Genomic DNA, 18597 nt, shown 5'->3' on the forward strand with positions numbered 1-18597 from the left:
CACATCATCAGTGATGTAACCTGGGGTCATTGGGTGTTTCGGGTCTTTCAACATCAGACACCCTCACCCAGGCGACCCAGCCGTGGTTGATCAGACCACGACGTGTTCAGGTGGCATTCGCTCCTCCCCATGGACCTCCTCTCCTGATCCAGAGCCATCTTGATGCCTTCTCCGCTGCCTCTGTGGTGTTCTTGATGGCCCTTCTCCTTGCCACTCCGTTGATGCCCAGTGCATTCAAGGCTTTGTAGAGCGATTGCCCTGCAAAACCTCTGCAGCCAACCTCGATGGGCATACACCTTGCCTTCCAGCCCTGCTTACGGCAGTCTATGACCAGCTCTTCATACTTGGCCATCTTCCTCTCGTGGGCCTCCTCCAGACGGTCCTCCCACGGCACTGTCAGTTCCAACAAGACGATGTTTTTGGTCGCCTCTGAGACCAGGAGGATGTCTGGCCTCAGGGTGGTCGTGGCAATGTGCTGTGGAAACTTGAGCTGTTTCACCAGGTCTACAGAAAGCTGCCAGTCCTGCGCAGTCGCCAGGATTCCTGACTGATTCCTGGCTGCTGTGGTTCTTGGCAGCTGCACTCCGGCCTTCACGAAGGTGATCATCTGGGTGGTGGGGCGTTCTCATCTGCAGCTGCTGATTCCCATGCTGATGACTTCTGCAATGGGTTTGAGAACCTGGTCATGACGCCAGGTGTACCGGCCCTGCCCAAGAGCCTTTGGGCAACAGCTCAGGATGTGTTCCAACGTCCCCTTGCCTGAGCATTGCGGGCAATCTGGAGATTCCGCTTTGCCCCAGATGAAGAGGTTCGATGGGCTGGGCAGGACATCATACACTGCCTGGACCAGGAACTTGATGCGCTGTGGTTCAGCTTGCCAGAGCTCAGTCCATGTGACTTTTCGGTCCATGGCCTGCTCCCACCTTGTCCAGGCTCCCTGCTGCCTCAATCCAACTGCTCTGGTACACCTCTCCTCCTCCACCACTGCCCTCACATCCTCCTGGACCAGCCTGCGCCTCTCCTTCCCCTTGGCCTTGTCAAACTGGGGAGATGGGAAGATTCCCAGGCCAGCTCTTCCCCGAGTCACTGCTCCCACCAGGACTCTGTGGCGTATCCGGGACTCTGCTTGCAGCACGGCTTCGCCGGCTCTCCACTTCCTCCCAGTTTTCACCTCCACCCCTGCTTGAGCCACCTTGGGGTCGCTGGAGTCCCTGTACATCATCACCTCTCTGGCCCGAGTCACCTTGAACTCCTCCTCCAGGGACTTCAGGGGCAGCTGGAGCTTGGTGTTATTTCCGTAAAGGGCGATGCTGCTGACTTTCCTCTCCAATCTCTCTACGATGGATATTGGGACTTCGTAGACAAGCAGTGGCCAGAGTATCCTTGGCAGGATACCATGCTGGTAAATCCATGCCTTGAACTTGCCGGGAAGCCCCGACCGGTCCACTGCTCTCAACCAGCTCTCCAGCTCCTGACAGGTTGCCTGGACAGATGCTGTATCCTTCAGGCTGCTGTTAAACATCTTGCCAATACTCTTCACTGGCCTTTCGGAGACAGTTGGGATTGGTGTCCCTTCGATGCTGAAGCGGAACCTGTCCATGACTTTGCCCTTCTTCAGCACCAGTGACCTTGATTTTCCTGGCTTAAACCTCATCCTTGCCCATCCAATCAGTTTCTCCAACCCCTGCAGGATCCACCTGCCTCCTGGCACTGACTCAGTGGTGACAGTCAGGTCGTCCATGAAGGCTCTGATTGGTGGTTGGCGCATTCCTGACTTGGTCCGAGGGCCCCGGCACTCTGGCTCAGCAGACCTGACGATCATGTTCATCGCCAAGGCAAAAAGGATCACAGAGATGGTACAGCCTGTGATGATCCCAACCTCCAGTCTGTGCCACTCTGATGTTACTGACCCTGATGAGACTCTCATGCTGAACTGGTTGTAATAGTCCAGGATGAGATCTGCCACTTGGCCCGGCACATGATGCTTGGCCATGACTGTCTGAATCAGCTTGTGCGGGATGGAGCCGTAGGCGTTGGCCAGGTCAAGCCAGAGCACTGTCAGGTCACCCTTGTTCTCCCTGCCTTATCTGATGAGCTGGGTCACCACTCCTGTGTGCTCTAGACACCCCGGCACTCCAGACAAGCCTCCCTTTTGCACGGAGCTGTCGATGTAACCATTTCTGGAGAGGAAGTTGGTCAGCCGCCTCGCCACTATGCTGAAGAAGATCTTGCCTTCAACGCTCAGCAAGGAGATGATTCTGAACTGATCGATCGTCTTGGAATCTTCCTCCTTTGGGATCCAGACTCCTTCAGCGAATCGCCACTGCTGAGCCACTTTTCCTCTCCTCCAGATGACTTTCAGGATCTTCCACAGCTGTTTCAGTAACAAGGGGCAGTTCTTGTAGACCCTGTAGGGGACTCCGCTCGGGCCAGGGCTGAGCCAGCTCTTGCTCTCTTCACAACGTCCTGGACCTCTTTCAGGAGTGGCTCTCTACTATCAAACTCCTTGATGGGTGGAGGTGGTTTTATCAGGATGTTGCACTGGCCCAGCTCCTGCTGCCCGACGGGGTCACTGTAGGTCGTCTGGATGTGCCGGTCGATCTCCTCCTTAGAGCAAGCCAAACTCCCACTGCGCTTCTGCCCGGGTAGTTGTTTGGTGAAGCCGAAGGGGTTGGCTATGAAGGATGCTCACTTCCTGGCTCTTTCCTTCCGGCGTCTTCGGTGCCACTCAGCTCTATGGAGGGTCATCAGCTTCTTCCTCAGGATGGTTCGCAGCTCAGCCAAGGGGGGACGTTGCTCTTATCTGGCCTCTTTATACTGCTTCTTGAGGGACTTCAGCTCCTGCTGGATCTTGTGGATCTTCGTTGCTCGTTGGTTCATGGTGAAAGGTGTTCTGGCCGGCTTCTTCTCCACTTCTCCAAACCTTTCCACAGCTAGGCTGATGATGATTGTCGTCATCGTCCTCAACCTTCGGTCCACATCTCCCTTCGCAGTTGCTTCTAGCACCTTGTCGACGTCCTCGTCGAACTGATGCCAGAATGCCGTCTTGCAGGCCTGAGGCCATCTGACTCGAACCTTCTCCGGAGAACTGTTCCGCGGGACTCGAAAGAAGAATGAACTAAACTGAACTGAAAGTGTAGTTTGGACTAGAGAGACACAAAGCTGGAGTAATTCAGCGGGACAGGCAGTATCTCTGGAGAGAAGGAATGGGTGACGCTTCGGGTCGAGATCCTTCTTCAGACTTAGGGGAGTAGGCGGTACATAGATAAGGAAGTGCATAGATAAGGAAATGTACGGTGTGAAAACAGGACCAAGGGAATGGAGATCAAGGAAAATGTAGAATAGATCTTTGTTAGTTGGGAGAAGGTAACAACAAAACAAACAGATAAAATGTAGCCAGAGTCAGTAAGACTGATCGGAGAACTAGGAAGGGGAGGGGATGGAGAGAGAGGGAAAGCAAATGCTACTTGAAGTCAATGTTAGAAATATTAGAAACGTCAATGTAGTCTGGACTGTTACGCTCTGCTCTGCAAGGCACCAGTGATCTGATAAATCTGTGATTGTACTGCTCCCTGGCTGAAGATGCACAGATTCCCACCACTGGTGCCTGAAATACTCATGTGGCATAGAAGTTGAAGACAAGATTAGCCTTCATAACCAGCAGAGGAACAAGGCTGCACACCTTCAAGAAGGAGGCTTTATTTTGCCAGATTTTAAGTGGCACATTAATATGCATGGCTCATTATCAATTTCCTGACATTTTTCTTACACATTTTCCAAGCATCATATTAATGCAAGATAGGTTGCGACCTCCATCGCTGCCTCAGCACCATTTATCTGCCAACTGCTCAGAAAGTTACGCTGAGCAAAATAGTGGATTTCAAACACTACTTTGGCTCTTGTTGGAGTATTGTTTCCAACTGAGGAACTCATATTATGAAGGATATAGTTAAAGGCCAAGTTGGGCAGCACAGTGGCGCAGCAGTAGAATTGCTGCCTTACAGCGCCAGAGACATGGGTTTGATCCTGAGTACAGGTGCTGTCTGTACGGAGGTGCTGTCTGTACAGAGTTTGTACGTTCTCCTTGTGACCGCGTGTGTTTGTAGGTTAATTGGCTTTTGTAAATTGTCCCTTGTGTGTATGGGGTGATCGCTGGTTGGCACAGTGTCGGTGGGCCGAAGGGCCTGTTTCCACGTTGTATCTAAACTTATGTAACATTGGAGCTGGTACACAAGTGATTTGGTGTCGCTATTTTGTGGTGAAGGATTACAGATTAAAGAGTAGATTTTGAAAGAGACATTTAAAGTCATGGAGAGATCAGATCATGAAGGGAACTAAAAACTGTGTGAATGAGAGGTGAAGTCCACAAATGCGAAATAACTCGGGACCACATGAGTCTAAACGTGTGTATATATATATACATTGAGTGGTTGACCTTTAAAATGTAGGGTGGCTGTTAAAATGGTGAAAACAATAATATAATTCTTCAGAATTATATAATTCACATTTGTCTTCAGAATTATATAATTCCGAATTAAAGGACTTTCCTTTAGGAAGGAGGTGAGGAGGAATTTCTTTAGTCAGAGGGTGGTGAATCTGTGGAATTATTTGCCACAGAAGGCTGTGGGGGCCAAGTCGATGGATATTTTTAAGGCAGAGATAGATAGATTCGTGATTTGTATGGGGGTCAGGAGTTATGAGGGGAGGGCAGGAGAATGGGGTTATGATGGAGAGATAGATCAGCCATGATTGAATGGTGGAGTAGGCTTGATGGGCCAAATGGCATAATTCTGCTCCTATCACTTATGACCTTATAACAATTCACGAGATATCTCCAAAAAGGAAGTGCATTAATGTGGACTTAATCTGGAATGTAGGAGGAATTCTTTGGAAGGATTAGTGTGAATCTGACAAGCTGAACAGCCACCTTCTGCATTACACCCACTCTGTATCTCAGATACCTGATTCTAAGATGTAGATAGGGTCGCCAACTTTCTCACTCCCAAATAAGGGACAAAAGATCAAAATAAGGGACAAATTTCTGACGGCAATTTGTTGACCGACTCGGCCATGGCTGGGTGAATGATGAGTTGGCCCGGGTGCTGGACTGCACACAATGCACAGCCGACGGGCCAGCTGATGAGCTTTGGCCCGGGTGCTGGACTGCACACAATGCACAGCCGGCGGGCCAGCTGATGAGCTTTGGCCCGGACCACGCAACGTCACACGCAATGTCCGGCACCCCATCCAACTCATGAACTGATGATCGGCCATGAGAAGGAGGGGTGGTAGTGTCAGCGGTAAGTGAAGGTCCGAAGGTTGGACAGGGACCGGACGCAACGCTCCGACCCGACAGTCCCTCGCCCCGAGTAGTAGCAGTCAAATACGGGACTAGGGAGGTCCCGTATGGGACAAACCAATTTAGCCCATTATACGGGATGTCCCGGCTAATACGGGACAGTTGGCAACCCTAGATGCAGATAACTTCAGACTCAAAGACATTTGTGGACACCATAGCACTGACAATTCAGCACAGCTGAAGGTTGCCTCTGAGGCATATTAGGTGAATTAGAATCCATCAGACTAATTGCAAAATTTCAAAATGTGCAAAGGCACCTGGGTGAAATGTTTTATAAGTGAAACAACTTCAAATTTATTTGTGAGAAAAAAATTATTGTGCCCTGCATGAGAAATCTGCTGCAACCTTCAATAAAACTCACACTTCAATTAGAAACGTAGAAAATAGGACAGGAGGAGACCATTCGGCCTTTCGAGCCAGCACCACCATCCAAAATCAGTACCCCGTTCCGGCTTTTTCCCCATATCCCTTGATTCCCTTTAGTCCGAAGAGCTAAATCTTAGCTTAGTTTGTTCCAGAATTAATCCCACACTTCTCTTATTATAAGCCAAAACTTGCCGATTCTGTTAATTTAACAGTTACTTTTTTTATTGTATTACGATCTTGCTTGCTACCTACTATAATCCCTACTGTGACATTACGAGAAGAATTTTTCTATGTTGCTTATCACCAAGTCCGGGTCAGCAAAAATAATATTGATCAGCATAAGCCCCTGGGACACATTACTTAGAATGTGTCTCCAGTCTGAGCAAAACACATTTGCTTTAAGAATTTATTTCTTTATGCTTCATCCATATTTCTCCCTGTGCTGCCTTATTTGTTTATTCCAGAATTTGTGAACAAATACAAGCCTTCATTGAATGCCTTCAGAATCCATTTACATTACATCAGTGCCCCCTTTACTTACCCAATTAGTGTACAGTATATCAAAGAATCCCAACCTTAAACTAAACAGTCTTTCACATTCTGAAAAATGAATTGCCTGTGCCTGGGAAAAAAATCAATTCAGACTAATTCAAGTGCTTTTTGCATTTACAAGTGTACTTACTGATATTTATTCTGTTCTCCCAAATGGGTCTGAGTAAATTAACTGTGATTATAAATTATGCAAATAGAAATGAATGTAAACAGTTATGGCTAATAGTAATTAAAATTAGGCAATAAAGTTGTATGACACAAATGGTGTTTTACTGCAGAGGGCATATAATCCCCATGGAATTCAAATAGGATATCATCTGCTCACAACACTCTTAGTGAGGCCTATTAATGAGGATTGTTTTTGTATTGGGAAGGGAGAATTCAAACTAATTTCTTACATTTGTTTGGTATACTTCTGACTAGAATCACAAAATAAATCGCTAAATGAAATGCAATAATATTGTGATTCATATGAGATTTTCTGAAAATGTTCTGTTCTAATTCTATGTATGAAGTAAATGTCATGAGTCATTCCTCCTGGCTAATTGGAAAGTCCTCTTCCATATCTGCACCTTTGACTCACAACATTTAACCTTTATCCCAATACGCTGCTGTGTTAATTTAGTGAAACAGAATTATTTTGGTTCATTATATGTGTCTCTAATTAGTTTGAAACATTGGACTTTAGTTGCTGATTATAACAGTCCAATATTACAAATATATGATATTCTTAATTATTATTTTGTTACTTTGCGGCTCACAAATCATTCCTTTAGCATTTGACGCCACTGGGCCTATATTCGCTGGAGTTTAGAAGAATGAGAGGGGACCTCATTGAAACATACAGAATAGTGAATAGCTTGGATAGAGTGGATGTGGAGAGGATGTTTCCACTAGTGGGAGAATCTCGGACTAGAAGTCATAACCTCAGAATTAAAGAATGTTCTTTTAGGAAGGAGATGAGGAGGAATTTCTTTAGTCAGAAGGTGTTGAATCTGTGGAATTATTTGCCACAGAAGACTGTGGAGGCACTCAGTGATGGTTAGATTCTTGATTAGTACGGGTGTCAGAGGTTATGGGGAGAAAGCAGTAGAATGGGGTTCGGAGGGAGAGATAGATCAGCCATGATTGAATGACAGAGTAAACTTGATGGGCCAAATGTCTCAATTCAATCCATCACTTATGGTCTTATGATCTTTAATACCAATACCTTTATTTAAAAGCAATTAATTTGTCATTATAGCATATCTGCAAACAAACTGCATACATCGGTACTGAGCAGTATGTTAGAGATTCTTACCACTATGCAGAGTAGTTATGTTATATTCAAGTAAAGGACTGCTCTGATTGATAGGATTCTGGGAATATTTTGAAACTCAAAGTGTAAAGCAGCATGCCAAGCAGAAACAAAAAGCTCTCTGTGTTACAGAATTTTGTCTCTTTTCACATTGGAGAATCAATGTGCCAAATCATCAAAGATTGGATAAGACAGGTTTGGAGGGATATGAACCAAATGCTGGCAGGTGGGACTAGTGAAGCTGGGACATGGGCAAGTTATGCTGAAGGGCATGTTTCCACACTGTATGACTCTATTTCACTAAATACTGGAATCCCACAGATTGTAGAAATCTTCAGACATTGATTTTATGAAGACCTGCAAACTTCTCTCATTGTTATTATACAATTTCTATAAATGTAGGGTACCTGTTCACAGTCTTTCTCGCATGTCCTTGGTGTAATTCTACACATTAGGCTGACAAACCTGCGTGCAGAGTCCCCACTTTTCATTGGAGATTTCTAATCGGTTCTGGTAAGCAGAGTTTCCACTGAGCCCCATGAGGAGGAGGAGATGGAAACAGGTCCAGAACCTATAAGCCAAAAGATCTGTCTTCATAAAAGTTCAAAATAGTAAGCAGGTTATCAGGCACCCAATGGTTTGATAAGAACATGTAAGACAATCGCACAATTTGTGGTCCAGGACAATGTTATATCTACAGTTCCACATGGATAACTATGACACTCAACTCCATCCACTCCACCTCTATCTCACTTGAACCTCCTTACTCTTTCATTTATCAGATTTCTTATTGGAATACAATAATGTACAATTAAATGTTGCAAAGCCATAATTCCCGTTCCCTACTCACTGACTCCATCCTTCACTGAGGAAATTATCTGAAAGTGAACCACCCGAATCTTCACAAACTTAGTATCCAGTATGGTCCTTTGTTGAACTTTGGATCACATATACATTTCATCAGAAGCGCCTTCATCCATACAGATGTGGCCAGAAACCCTGACCATTCCAGCACACTAATGCCTGGCCTCCTGTTTTCCAACCTCACTCAGCCATAGCTATGCTGCCCACAATAACTCACACCACATCCCATTCACCCGCCACACTGCACAGGCAGTTCTATGTTGTTTAAGCAGTAACTTGATTTTATAAAATAAATCCTTGTTTTCAAATCCCCCTTTGATTTTACTCTAGCCCCATCTCTGTAATCTCTTTAATACTGAACACTTGCTCATCCATGAGTTCAATGGTTTCACCATTGGTGGCTGAGTCTTCAGTTACCAAGGCCATTACCAACCCTCTACTTCTCCATCATGAGTCTATAACATCATTCCCTTTGACTAAGCTTTTGGTTAGAAATTTTAATTTCACCAATTTTTGAATAGCTTGAAGTCCCTTCAGACATTTTTATTCCATTCTTTGTCCTCACTGATGTCGAAAAACCTCCTGTCACTGAAAGCACAGCCTGTATGACTGGAATGCTGTTCCTGTGGTCAGCAAGGGTCCAGAGTTTGACCCTGGGAAACATGGACCATTTCCCATATCTTGGCAACCATCTCTCTGCAAAGGCACACATTATTTATGAGCTTCACCACCCGCCCCCCCCCCTCCTCCGCACACGTTTTGACAGTTTGGGACAAAGAGTGTTTAACATTCAAAACCTCAGGCTGACACTAAACTCATGGTCTATTGCACAACAGTGATCTCGGCCTTCTTGTTTACTCTCCAGATATGAACTACCAAAACCAGCCAGCTGGAAAGGTTTAGTTATTGTTTAGTCTAGAGATATAGCATGGCAACAGACCCTTCAACCCACCAACCAAACAGTCCCCCGACCATCAATCACCCATACGCACAAGTTCTATTTTATTGCACTTTCTCATCCACGCTCTGCACACGAGGGCCAATTTTTACAAAGGCCAATTAACCGACAACCCCGAAAAATCTTTGGGGTGTGTGGGGAAACTGGAGCACCTCGAGGAAACTCATGTGGCCACAGGGAGAGCATGCAAACTCCACTCAGTGTGCACCCAAGGTCAGGATTGAGCGCAAGTCTCAGGCACTTTGAGGCAGTTCCTTTACCAGCTGCACCACTGTGCCACACTACACAATGCTCAGTACAAAGTACCCCAATTCGCACATAAGTGTTCTCGCCCAGGCCGACATACTCAGTATTAAAACTTGAATTATACTCAGTCAGCTCTGATGGACACCAATTTTGATCATTTATCCAGCACAGAATACTGAAATTAATACTCTACTCTGAACTCTGTCATGACATCATCAAGTGGAGAGAACATATGATTCAAGGATTCCCTCAAAACCTAGTCGTTGAGTCATACAACGTGAAAACAAGCCCTTCGGCTTATCTTGCCCACACTGACCAACATATCCCCTGTACTCTAGTCCCACCTGCCTGCATTTGGCCGATAACCCTCTAAACCTGTCCTATCCATGTAACTGTCTAAGAATTTCTTAAATGTTGCTATTTGTACTTGCCTCAACGACCGCCTCCAGCAGCTTGTTCCATACACCCCACCACCCTTTGTGTGAAAATGTTTCCCCTCGGTATCCTGTTAAATCCTGTTGGAATGTTTTTTAGCATCCCCATTTTCAAATCTTGCCCACACTGATGGTGGAAGTGGCGGCACTGTTAACAGCTGCGGCTCGCCTGCAGTCCGTCTGTCTTTACTTTTTTCTGTTGTTTTTTTTGTCTTGTTTTGGTTAAGTTTTAGTTTGTTGGGTTGTGTTAGAGGGGGTGAAACATGTTCTCTGTCTCTTCCTTCGGGGGAATGCGACTTTTTCGTGTCGTATCCCCCTTCTCTGCCTCCGTCTGCGCTGAGGCCTAATGGCGGAGCTGGCGGCCTCCAGCCTGCGACTGACCCCGAGGCTCCGGAGGCAGAGCCAGCCAGGACTCACCAACGAGAGGCTGGCCGTCTTCGGGGCTGAGGCAGCGGTGGCCCGACTTGCTGGTGCGCGTTCTGGCTTTCGGCGGCGGCCTGGAGCTGATGCAGCGGGGCTCGGAGCTGAGACTGCGGGACCCGGAGCTGGGGAAGCGGCCTGGAGCTGGGGCGGCTGCCCGGAGCTGGGGCTGCGGCCTGGAGCTGGGGCGGCTGCCCAGAGCGGAGACTGCGGGACCTGGAGCGGCGACTGCGGGACCCGGAGCGGAGACTGCGGGACCCGGAGCGGAGACTGCGGGACCCGGAGCGGAGACTGCAGGACCTGGAGCGGCGACTGCGGGACCCGGAGCTGGGGCAGCGGCCCGGAGCGGAGACTGCGGGACCCGGAGCTGGGGCAGCGGCCCGGAGCTGGGGCGGCTGCCTGGAGCTGATGCTGTGGCGGGCCGTCTCGGAGCGGAGACGGCGTTCCGGCTTTCGGCGGCGGCGACATCACCACGGAGGTCCACTGGACTGGAGGACGGCATCTTCGGCCTGGATCAATTGCCTCAGCGCAGAGGGAGAACAAGGAGGGAAGAGACGGAGACTAAGACTTTGCCTCCATCACAGTGAGGATGTGCTTGGTGAACTCACTGTGGTGGATGTTTAATTTGTGTTTATTGTATGTTTTGTTATTATTGATTCTGTGTATGACTGCAGGCAACATAATTTCGTTCAGACCGAAAGGTCTGAATGACAATAAAGGAATCTAAAAATCTGACCCATGACAGCTCAAAATAAAGGAGCACGGGATTAAGAACTTTAATCCTATTTGTTGGGAACACACAGAAGCCCAGCATAAATGACAGAGAGAAGATATCACCTCTCCAAACACCCGCTAGATTAATCACCTCCTGCCTACGTGTCGCAGAATCCATGGATACCTCATTAGCTTCATCAAGCACTCAGAACATAGAAACATAGAAAATAGATGCAGGAGTAGGCCATTCGGCCCTTCGAGCCTGCACCACCATTCAATATGATCATGGCTGAACATCAAACTCAGTATCCTGTACCTGCCTTCTCTCCATACCCCCTGATCCCTTTAGCCACAAGGGCCACATCTAACTCCCTCTTAAATATAGCCAATGAACTGGCCTCAACTACCTTCTGTGGCAGAGAATTCCAGAGATTCACCACTCTCTGTGTGAAAAATGTTTTCCTCATCTCGGTCCTAAAAGATTTCCCCCTTATCCATAAACTGTGACCCCTTGTTCTGGACTTCCCCAACATCGGGAACAATCTTCCTGCATCTAGCCTGTCCAACCACTTAAGAATTTTGTAAGTTTCTATAAGATTCCCCCTCAATCTTCTAAATTCTAGCGAGTACAAGCCCAGTCTATCCAGTCTTTCTTCATATGAAAGTCCTGACATCCCAGGAATCAGTCTGGTGAACCTTCTCTGTACTCCCTCTCTGGCAAGAATGTCTTTCCTCAGATTAGGAGACCAAAACTGTACGCAATACTCCAGGTGTGGTCTCACCAAGACCCTGTACAACTGCAATAGAACCTCCCTGCTCCTATACTCAAATCCTTTTGCTATGAATGCTAACATACCATTCACTTTTTTCACTGCCTGCTGCACCTGCATGCCTACTTTTAATAACTGGTGTACCATGACACCCAGGTCTCGTTGCATCTCCCCTTTTCCTAATCGGCCACCATTCAGATAATAGTCTACTTTTCTGTTTTTGTCACCAAAGTGGATAACCTCACATTTATCCACATTATACTGCATCACCTTGCAGCCTCCTAGCATCCTCCTCACAGCTAACACTGCCCCCCAGCTTCGTGTTATCCGCAAACTTGGAGATGTTGCATTCAATTCCCTCGTCCAAATCATTAATATATATTGTAAATAGCTGGGGTCCCAGCACTGAGCCTTGCGGTACCCCACTTGTCACTGCCTGCCATTGTGAAAAGGACCCGTTTACTCCTATTCTTTGCTTCCTGTCTGCCAGCCAGTTCTCTATCCACATCAATCGAATCCACAACACTCGAACTGGCGTCTTCGCCCGCAATCACAATGAGTTGCTGAAAATTGTTTGCAGGTTACTGCTGCCTACTCAGAGGCTTCAACTATTTTCCTTGTTCCCACTTGCATTGGCTGAGTTTACAGGCATTCCCAAAGTATACACATTCACCATGCACTCATGTCTTTACCGAGATCTTATCAGAACCTCTGCCAGGGAGCTACCTGTTCTGCTGAAATGTTTTTTTGGTCTCCATGTACAAGGATCATGTTTCAGGTGGGCATCATTCTTCACCATTCATCCCTTCAGAGCCATATCTGATTCCTTTGTTACTATTGCAGCATCCACTGATTCAGTCACACACCCTCTATTCCTGAGGTGTGACCCTAAGGATTAGTTGTGCTGACAGGAACTGCAGATGCTGGATTACACCAAAAGTAGACACAAAATGCAGGAGTAACTCAGCGGGACAGGAAACATCTCTGGAGATGAGGAATGAGTGACATAGGATCTGAAACGTTACCCATTCCTTCTCTCCGGAGATGCTGCCTGTCCCGCTGAGTAAAGGGCCTGTCCCACGAGCATGCGACTGCATGCGGCAAGCGCAACCTAACGTGGTCGCTTGAGCCTTACGGCCTCACGGGGCCGGTCCCACTTCAATCGCCGAAGCCGTATGGAGTTGTGCGGAGCTGGTCCCGACATCGCGCGGGGCTCCGAAAAACTGACACTGTTCAAAAATTCCGCGCGGCAACGGCCTGCCGGCCCGCAGCCGCATTGAGGCCGTACGCACCGCCTCGACGGGCGTGAGCAGCGTCTTGACGCCATACGCCTAGCGCGAACTTCCCGCGGACTTCGCTCGAACTTCACGTCAACTCGTACGGGATCACTTGACCTCCGCGCGGCCCCCACTTCCAGTTTGGTCGCGCTCGCCGCATGCAGTCGCAAGCTGGTTGGACAAGCCCTGTACGAGGATCACTCGACCTCCGCGCGGCCCCCGCTTCCGGTTTGGTCCCGCTTGCCGCATGCAGGCGCATGCTCGTGGGACAGGCCCTGTACGAGGATCACTCGACCTCCGCGCGGCCCCCGCTTCCGGTTTGGTCCCGCTTGCCGCATGCAGGCGCATGCTCGTGGGACATGCCCTTTACTCCAGCATTTTGTGTCTATCCTGAGGATTAGTTGTTGAGATCCACATGTTAGGCCAAATGATAGATATAAGGAACTGCAGGCGCTGGGTTTACCGAAAAATACACAGTGATGGAGTAACTCAGCGGGTCAATCAGCATCTCTGGAGAACATGGATAGGTGACATTTCAGGTCGGGACCCTGCTTCAGCTTGATTGTGAGGGGGGGGGAGGATAAAACCTGGCAGGTACAGGTGAGGGGGAGATTAATAGGCAGATGGTTGGACAAAGGCCAGAAATGAAAATAATAGGTACAAGACAAAAATGATTGAAGAATTGTGAAGCAGGAGTGCTGATGCAAGGTGTGGGGGAGAAAGATGAGGGGGATGGTATTGTAGTTACCTAAAATTGGAGAATCCTACCGTTGGGTTGCAAGCTACCCAAGTGGAATATGAGATGTTCCTCCAATTTGCATGAGGCCTCACTCTGGCAATGGAAGGGGTCCATGACAGAAAAATGAGTATGGGAATGGGAAGAGGCATGGAAATGGTTAGATTCAGTAGTATACTTGGCGAACTGAGCACAAGTGTTCAGTGAAGTGGTCGTCTTCAATCAACAATGTACAGGAGGCCATGTTGGGAACAGCGGGTGCAGTAGATGATGTTAGAGGAAGTGCATGTGATCTCTGATACATGAAAGGACTGCTGGTCTCCCCCCCCCCCCCCTCCCCCCCCCCTCCCACCCCCCCCCCCCCCCCCCCAATGGAGGTGATGGAGGAGGTACAAATTATGGCAACTACACAATCTTGCAAATATCAAAAGCAGATGAGGCGATGAAAACAACAATGTCCATTCCAGAAACAAAGGCAGAAAGTGCTGGAAATACTCAACAGGCTATGGCAGTAACTGTGGGAAGGCAAGGAGATTTATAGTCTCAGGTCCTAAACCGAATGCCAATTCTTGCACAGTGTAAACTTGAATAATACTGTTCAGTGAACCTCACATTTAAAGTTTTGATCTATGCGATTTCCAAAAAAGATCATGGTGACTCACAACACTGCTTTAACAGGTGGTAATGTAATTTCTAGTCAGCGGGACTTTGCTGGTGTATGGCCCTCTCGTTCCACAACCAAGCAACCATAATTCTTGTAGAAGCCTTTGAAGTAGATATTCATTGCAATTTTAACTGCAGCAGTTGAGCAGAGAGTCTGTTTTAGCATAGAATGGCTGGCTGCCTCAAGAACATCAGGAAATGAGTTTCTAGTGATGACACAAGTTACAGGATGTCGATTTAACTGCATTAGAATACACCTGGCCTCTTCATCCCCCATTCAAACACAGAGCACCTTAACTATCGAAGTGGCAGCTGTTGGAACGGAATGGGCAGAACAATTTTGGATATAAATTTCAGCCGGGAGACAAGAGTACCAGAAGAAAATTAAAAAATTACATTAAAAAATCACAAATGTTTTATTAGTTCTATTAAAAAGAATAACCCAATTATATGTACGATTGTTTTGGATTTAAAGCAAGAAAGAGATCATTTAATTTTGCGTTATTTTTATGTCCCAGAGTTTGATGATGAGTTATTTATGATGCTACGTTGTACTGAGCAATGTTTCTAAGCCTTCAATGTTTTCCTTGTCCCACAGTGTGCTTTTTGCTGAAAACTATACAGAGACACACTACCTGCTTGATGGCAGCGCCGTCACTAACACAAGGAATCATACGGTAAGTAGTTGAATCTCTTGTTTATATGAGACAAAACCACATCTTAGTGATTAAAGTACCGTTGTCGAATTGAACAAGCCCAGAACTGTGGCAGTGCTGCCAATTGATATTAATTCTAAACAATTATACCCACCATTGCTCACAGTTCTAATCTATATTTTAATCATTATTAGTTTACTAATGCAGCACAGAGAGAGGGAGTTTATATAAAAATTAAAGATTCAATCTTGAATCTGGAGGTTGCCTGACAGTGGAATTTGTATGCCAGTGTCAATTCCATCTGATCCCGTTTGATCTATTGCATCAGTTACTTCATGGATGTAAAGAATTGCCTTTCAAGCAGATGAGAAATGATTTACCTGCTCTTGATCCTGCCTGAACTATATGTCACGGCTGCAGCTGTGGTGCTAATATCACTCTGGGTCTTCCTGTTGCCACAAATGAACAGACCCAGCGACCATGCCAAAGGAAGACAAAGATAAAACAATAACATTTCTGATTTGAAAGACAAATCATTCAGTTTATTTTCCTCGGCATTGCCTTGTCATGAATAAACTTTTTTCATGACTGCTTTAATTCTTAACACCCTCAGAGAATCTTCATTCCAAATTTCGGTCAGTGTGTTTCATGAGTACTTGGGGCGGTATATAAATGTTAAGTGCTGTTTGAGGGTGCAGTTTCTTTTTAAAGTCTCCAGGCCTGCAGTGTTTACATCTTTACACTGGAAACTAGCAATGGTCGAAAATCGGTGTCTGTGGATTTTGTTGAAGTCCATAATCCCTGCCTAGGAAGAATAAATAATCAGTAAGGATCCCGCCTCTGATCGTTTTCTTTGTTGATCTCTGCTGAAAAGTCCAAGCGCCTACAATGAACAAGGATGTATTGCAATTTGGCAATAATAGTTTCCCCAGAACACGAAGCAGTGACACTTGAGTGAGGTGCTGAATGAAAGGCGACACTGATTAACTTGTATTGCATGAAGTGGTAGCAGATTCCCTATTATCAATAAATAGAGATAATAGATTATGCTGAAATAATCAGCAAGTCAAGCAGCACCTGTTGAAAATGAAACAGTTAAATTCCCTTCATCAGAACTGGTTAATTAAAAAAACATGTTGGTTTTAGATAGCAGGTGAATGGGTCAAAGTAATGTTTCTAATAATGCATCTGATGACCTTACGTGGCAGTTTAGTGGTCATTAAAATCATTTTAAGCTTCTTTATATAATATATTGCTCATGGTAAGGATGTGGGACATGCCAGGCCATGCAGCAAAATTAAGAACAAGAAACTTATGACAGATAGAAATGGCAATAGAAACAGAAAGAGGAGACAAGAGAGTTGAAAAAGGACTGACGGCATCAAAACGGTGAAAGGGGAGGGGAGGAGAATGAGTGTCTGATGATTGAATCGCATTGGAACCGGCAGAATATGTTGAGGTAGGTTTTTTTATTAAAGCACAGTAGAGGCACACATAGTTCAGTTTTCCTGCCTGAAAGTGGTTATTGGTTTATTCTGGGTCAGAATACAATTAGATATTGCTACCCAGGTGTGTAATTCTCTTCCAGAAATTGTGATCCACCTGAACCATAATTACTATGCAAATCATAAGGAATAAGAGTAGAATTAGGCCATTCGGCATATCAAGTCTACTCCGCCATTCAATCATGGCTGATCTATCTCTCCCTCCTAACCCCATTTTCCTGCCTTCTCCCCATAACCACTGACACTTGTACTAATCAAGAATCAATCTATCTGTCTTAAAAATATCGACTAACGGACTCCACAGCTTTCTGTGGCAAAGAATTCCATAAATTTATCATCCTCTGACTAAAGAAATTTCTCCTCATCTCCTTCCTAAAATAACTTCCATTAATTCTGATGCCATGACCTCTAGTCCTAGACTCTCCCACTAGTGGAACCGTCCTCTCCACATCCACTCTATTCAAGCCTTTCACTATTCTGCACATTTTAATGAGCCCCCCCCCTCGTTCTTCTAAACTCCAGCGAGTAAAGGCCCAGTGCCGACAAACGGTCATCATAAGTTAACCTACTCATTCCTGGTATCATTCTGGTAAACCTCCTCTGGACCCTCTCCAGAGCCAGCACATCCTTCCTCAGATATGGTCCCCAAAACTGCTCACAATATTCCAAATGCGGCCTTATAGAGCCTCAACATTCATTACATCCCTGTTTTTTAATGCAAATGAAGGTCAAACTTAGTGATTACAATATGTTAGGAGGTTTTCTGTAGGTTAAATTATAAAGGGCCTGTCCACTTACGCAATTTTTACGGCACCAGTCATAGTCGCAGCAGGTTGCCGAAAAATTTCAACATGTTGAAAATCCAGCGGCAATCAGAAAAAGGTACGACACTTTGGGCGACTACTCACCATCGAACAGGCATCACCCCACGACATGTCAACAAACCTTCAAACAGGTTTGTAGATTAATTGCCTTCCGTATTCTACACTGTCCTTAGTGTGTAGAATGTTAATAGTGTACGGGGTGATTGCTGGTTGTTGCAGACTCAGTGGTCCAAAGGGCATGTTTCCACGCTAAATCTCTAAAGTCTAAGGACACAGAATAACCCCCCACCCCCCACAGCTGCTGCAGTCGCAATGCTACTCCTTTTTAATGGGTAGTAGGAAAGACAAAGTTGCAATGGTTGTAAAGCAGACGACTGAAAATACCGGGGACCTGATGTAAAAACAGAAAATGCTGGAGGTAGTCAGCAGGTCAGGCAGCATCTGTGGAGAGAGAAATTCAGGTTAATGATCTTACATCAAAAATCTAAGTGGTAGTAGCCACTCAAACTGCTGGTTTCCAGCTGGGACACACAGCCTCTCACAACAGTGCAGTTAGCAATAATGCCTTCATCACTCCTATAAATTAGCAGGGCACACAAGTTAGCATGCTGTCAGCATAAGCAGCAAAGGTGCATAGTAATCTAACACCAGAGTTTGGAGGAGAATCATTTTAGCATTCTCTGCATTTTAACCATGATAATTATATGAGAATCTTGGATGAGTAGATCGTTGTTTCCCTGCAGAGAATGATGCTTTACTGACATGATTCTTTTAAACAGATGGCCACTAGTGCCTGATGACCACTGGACAGTGGAAGGTAAAAATATATGACATGGCACGTTGGACGCTAAACATAAGTTAAACTCAGCAATGCCAAGCAGCTGACCTCCCGTGGAATTTAAAAGAAATGCAATCTAAATTTAAGTGGTTGCTATTGCTTTTCTCTTTCTTAAATT

The 18597-nt window shown here is 46.1% G+C and overlaps 1 protein-coding gene across 2 annotated transcripts in view; it reads left to right on the forward strand.

The window, feature by feature from the left end:
• Positions 1-18597, forward strand: part of adam12 (ADAM metallopeptidase domain 12) — a 332398-nt gene that overhangs the window by 186896 nt on the left and 126905 nt on the right. For both annotated transcript variants that reach the window (XM_033033702.1, XM_033033703.1), the window contains exon 4: positions 15255-15333. In XM_033033702.1, the coding sequence (XP_032889593.1) occupies positions 15255-15333 (79 nt within the window). The remainder of the gene's footprint in view (positions 1-15254; positions 15334-18597) is intronic.

This window comes from Amblyraja radiata, chromosome 15 (genome assembly GCF_010909765.2).
Source record: "Amblyraja radiata isolate CabotCenter1 chromosome 15, sAmbRad1.1.pri, whole genome shotgun sequence".
Classification (NCBI taxonomy): domain Eukaryota; kingdom Metazoa; phylum Chordata; class Chondrichthyes; order Rajiformes; family Rajidae; genus Amblyraja; species Amblyraja radiata.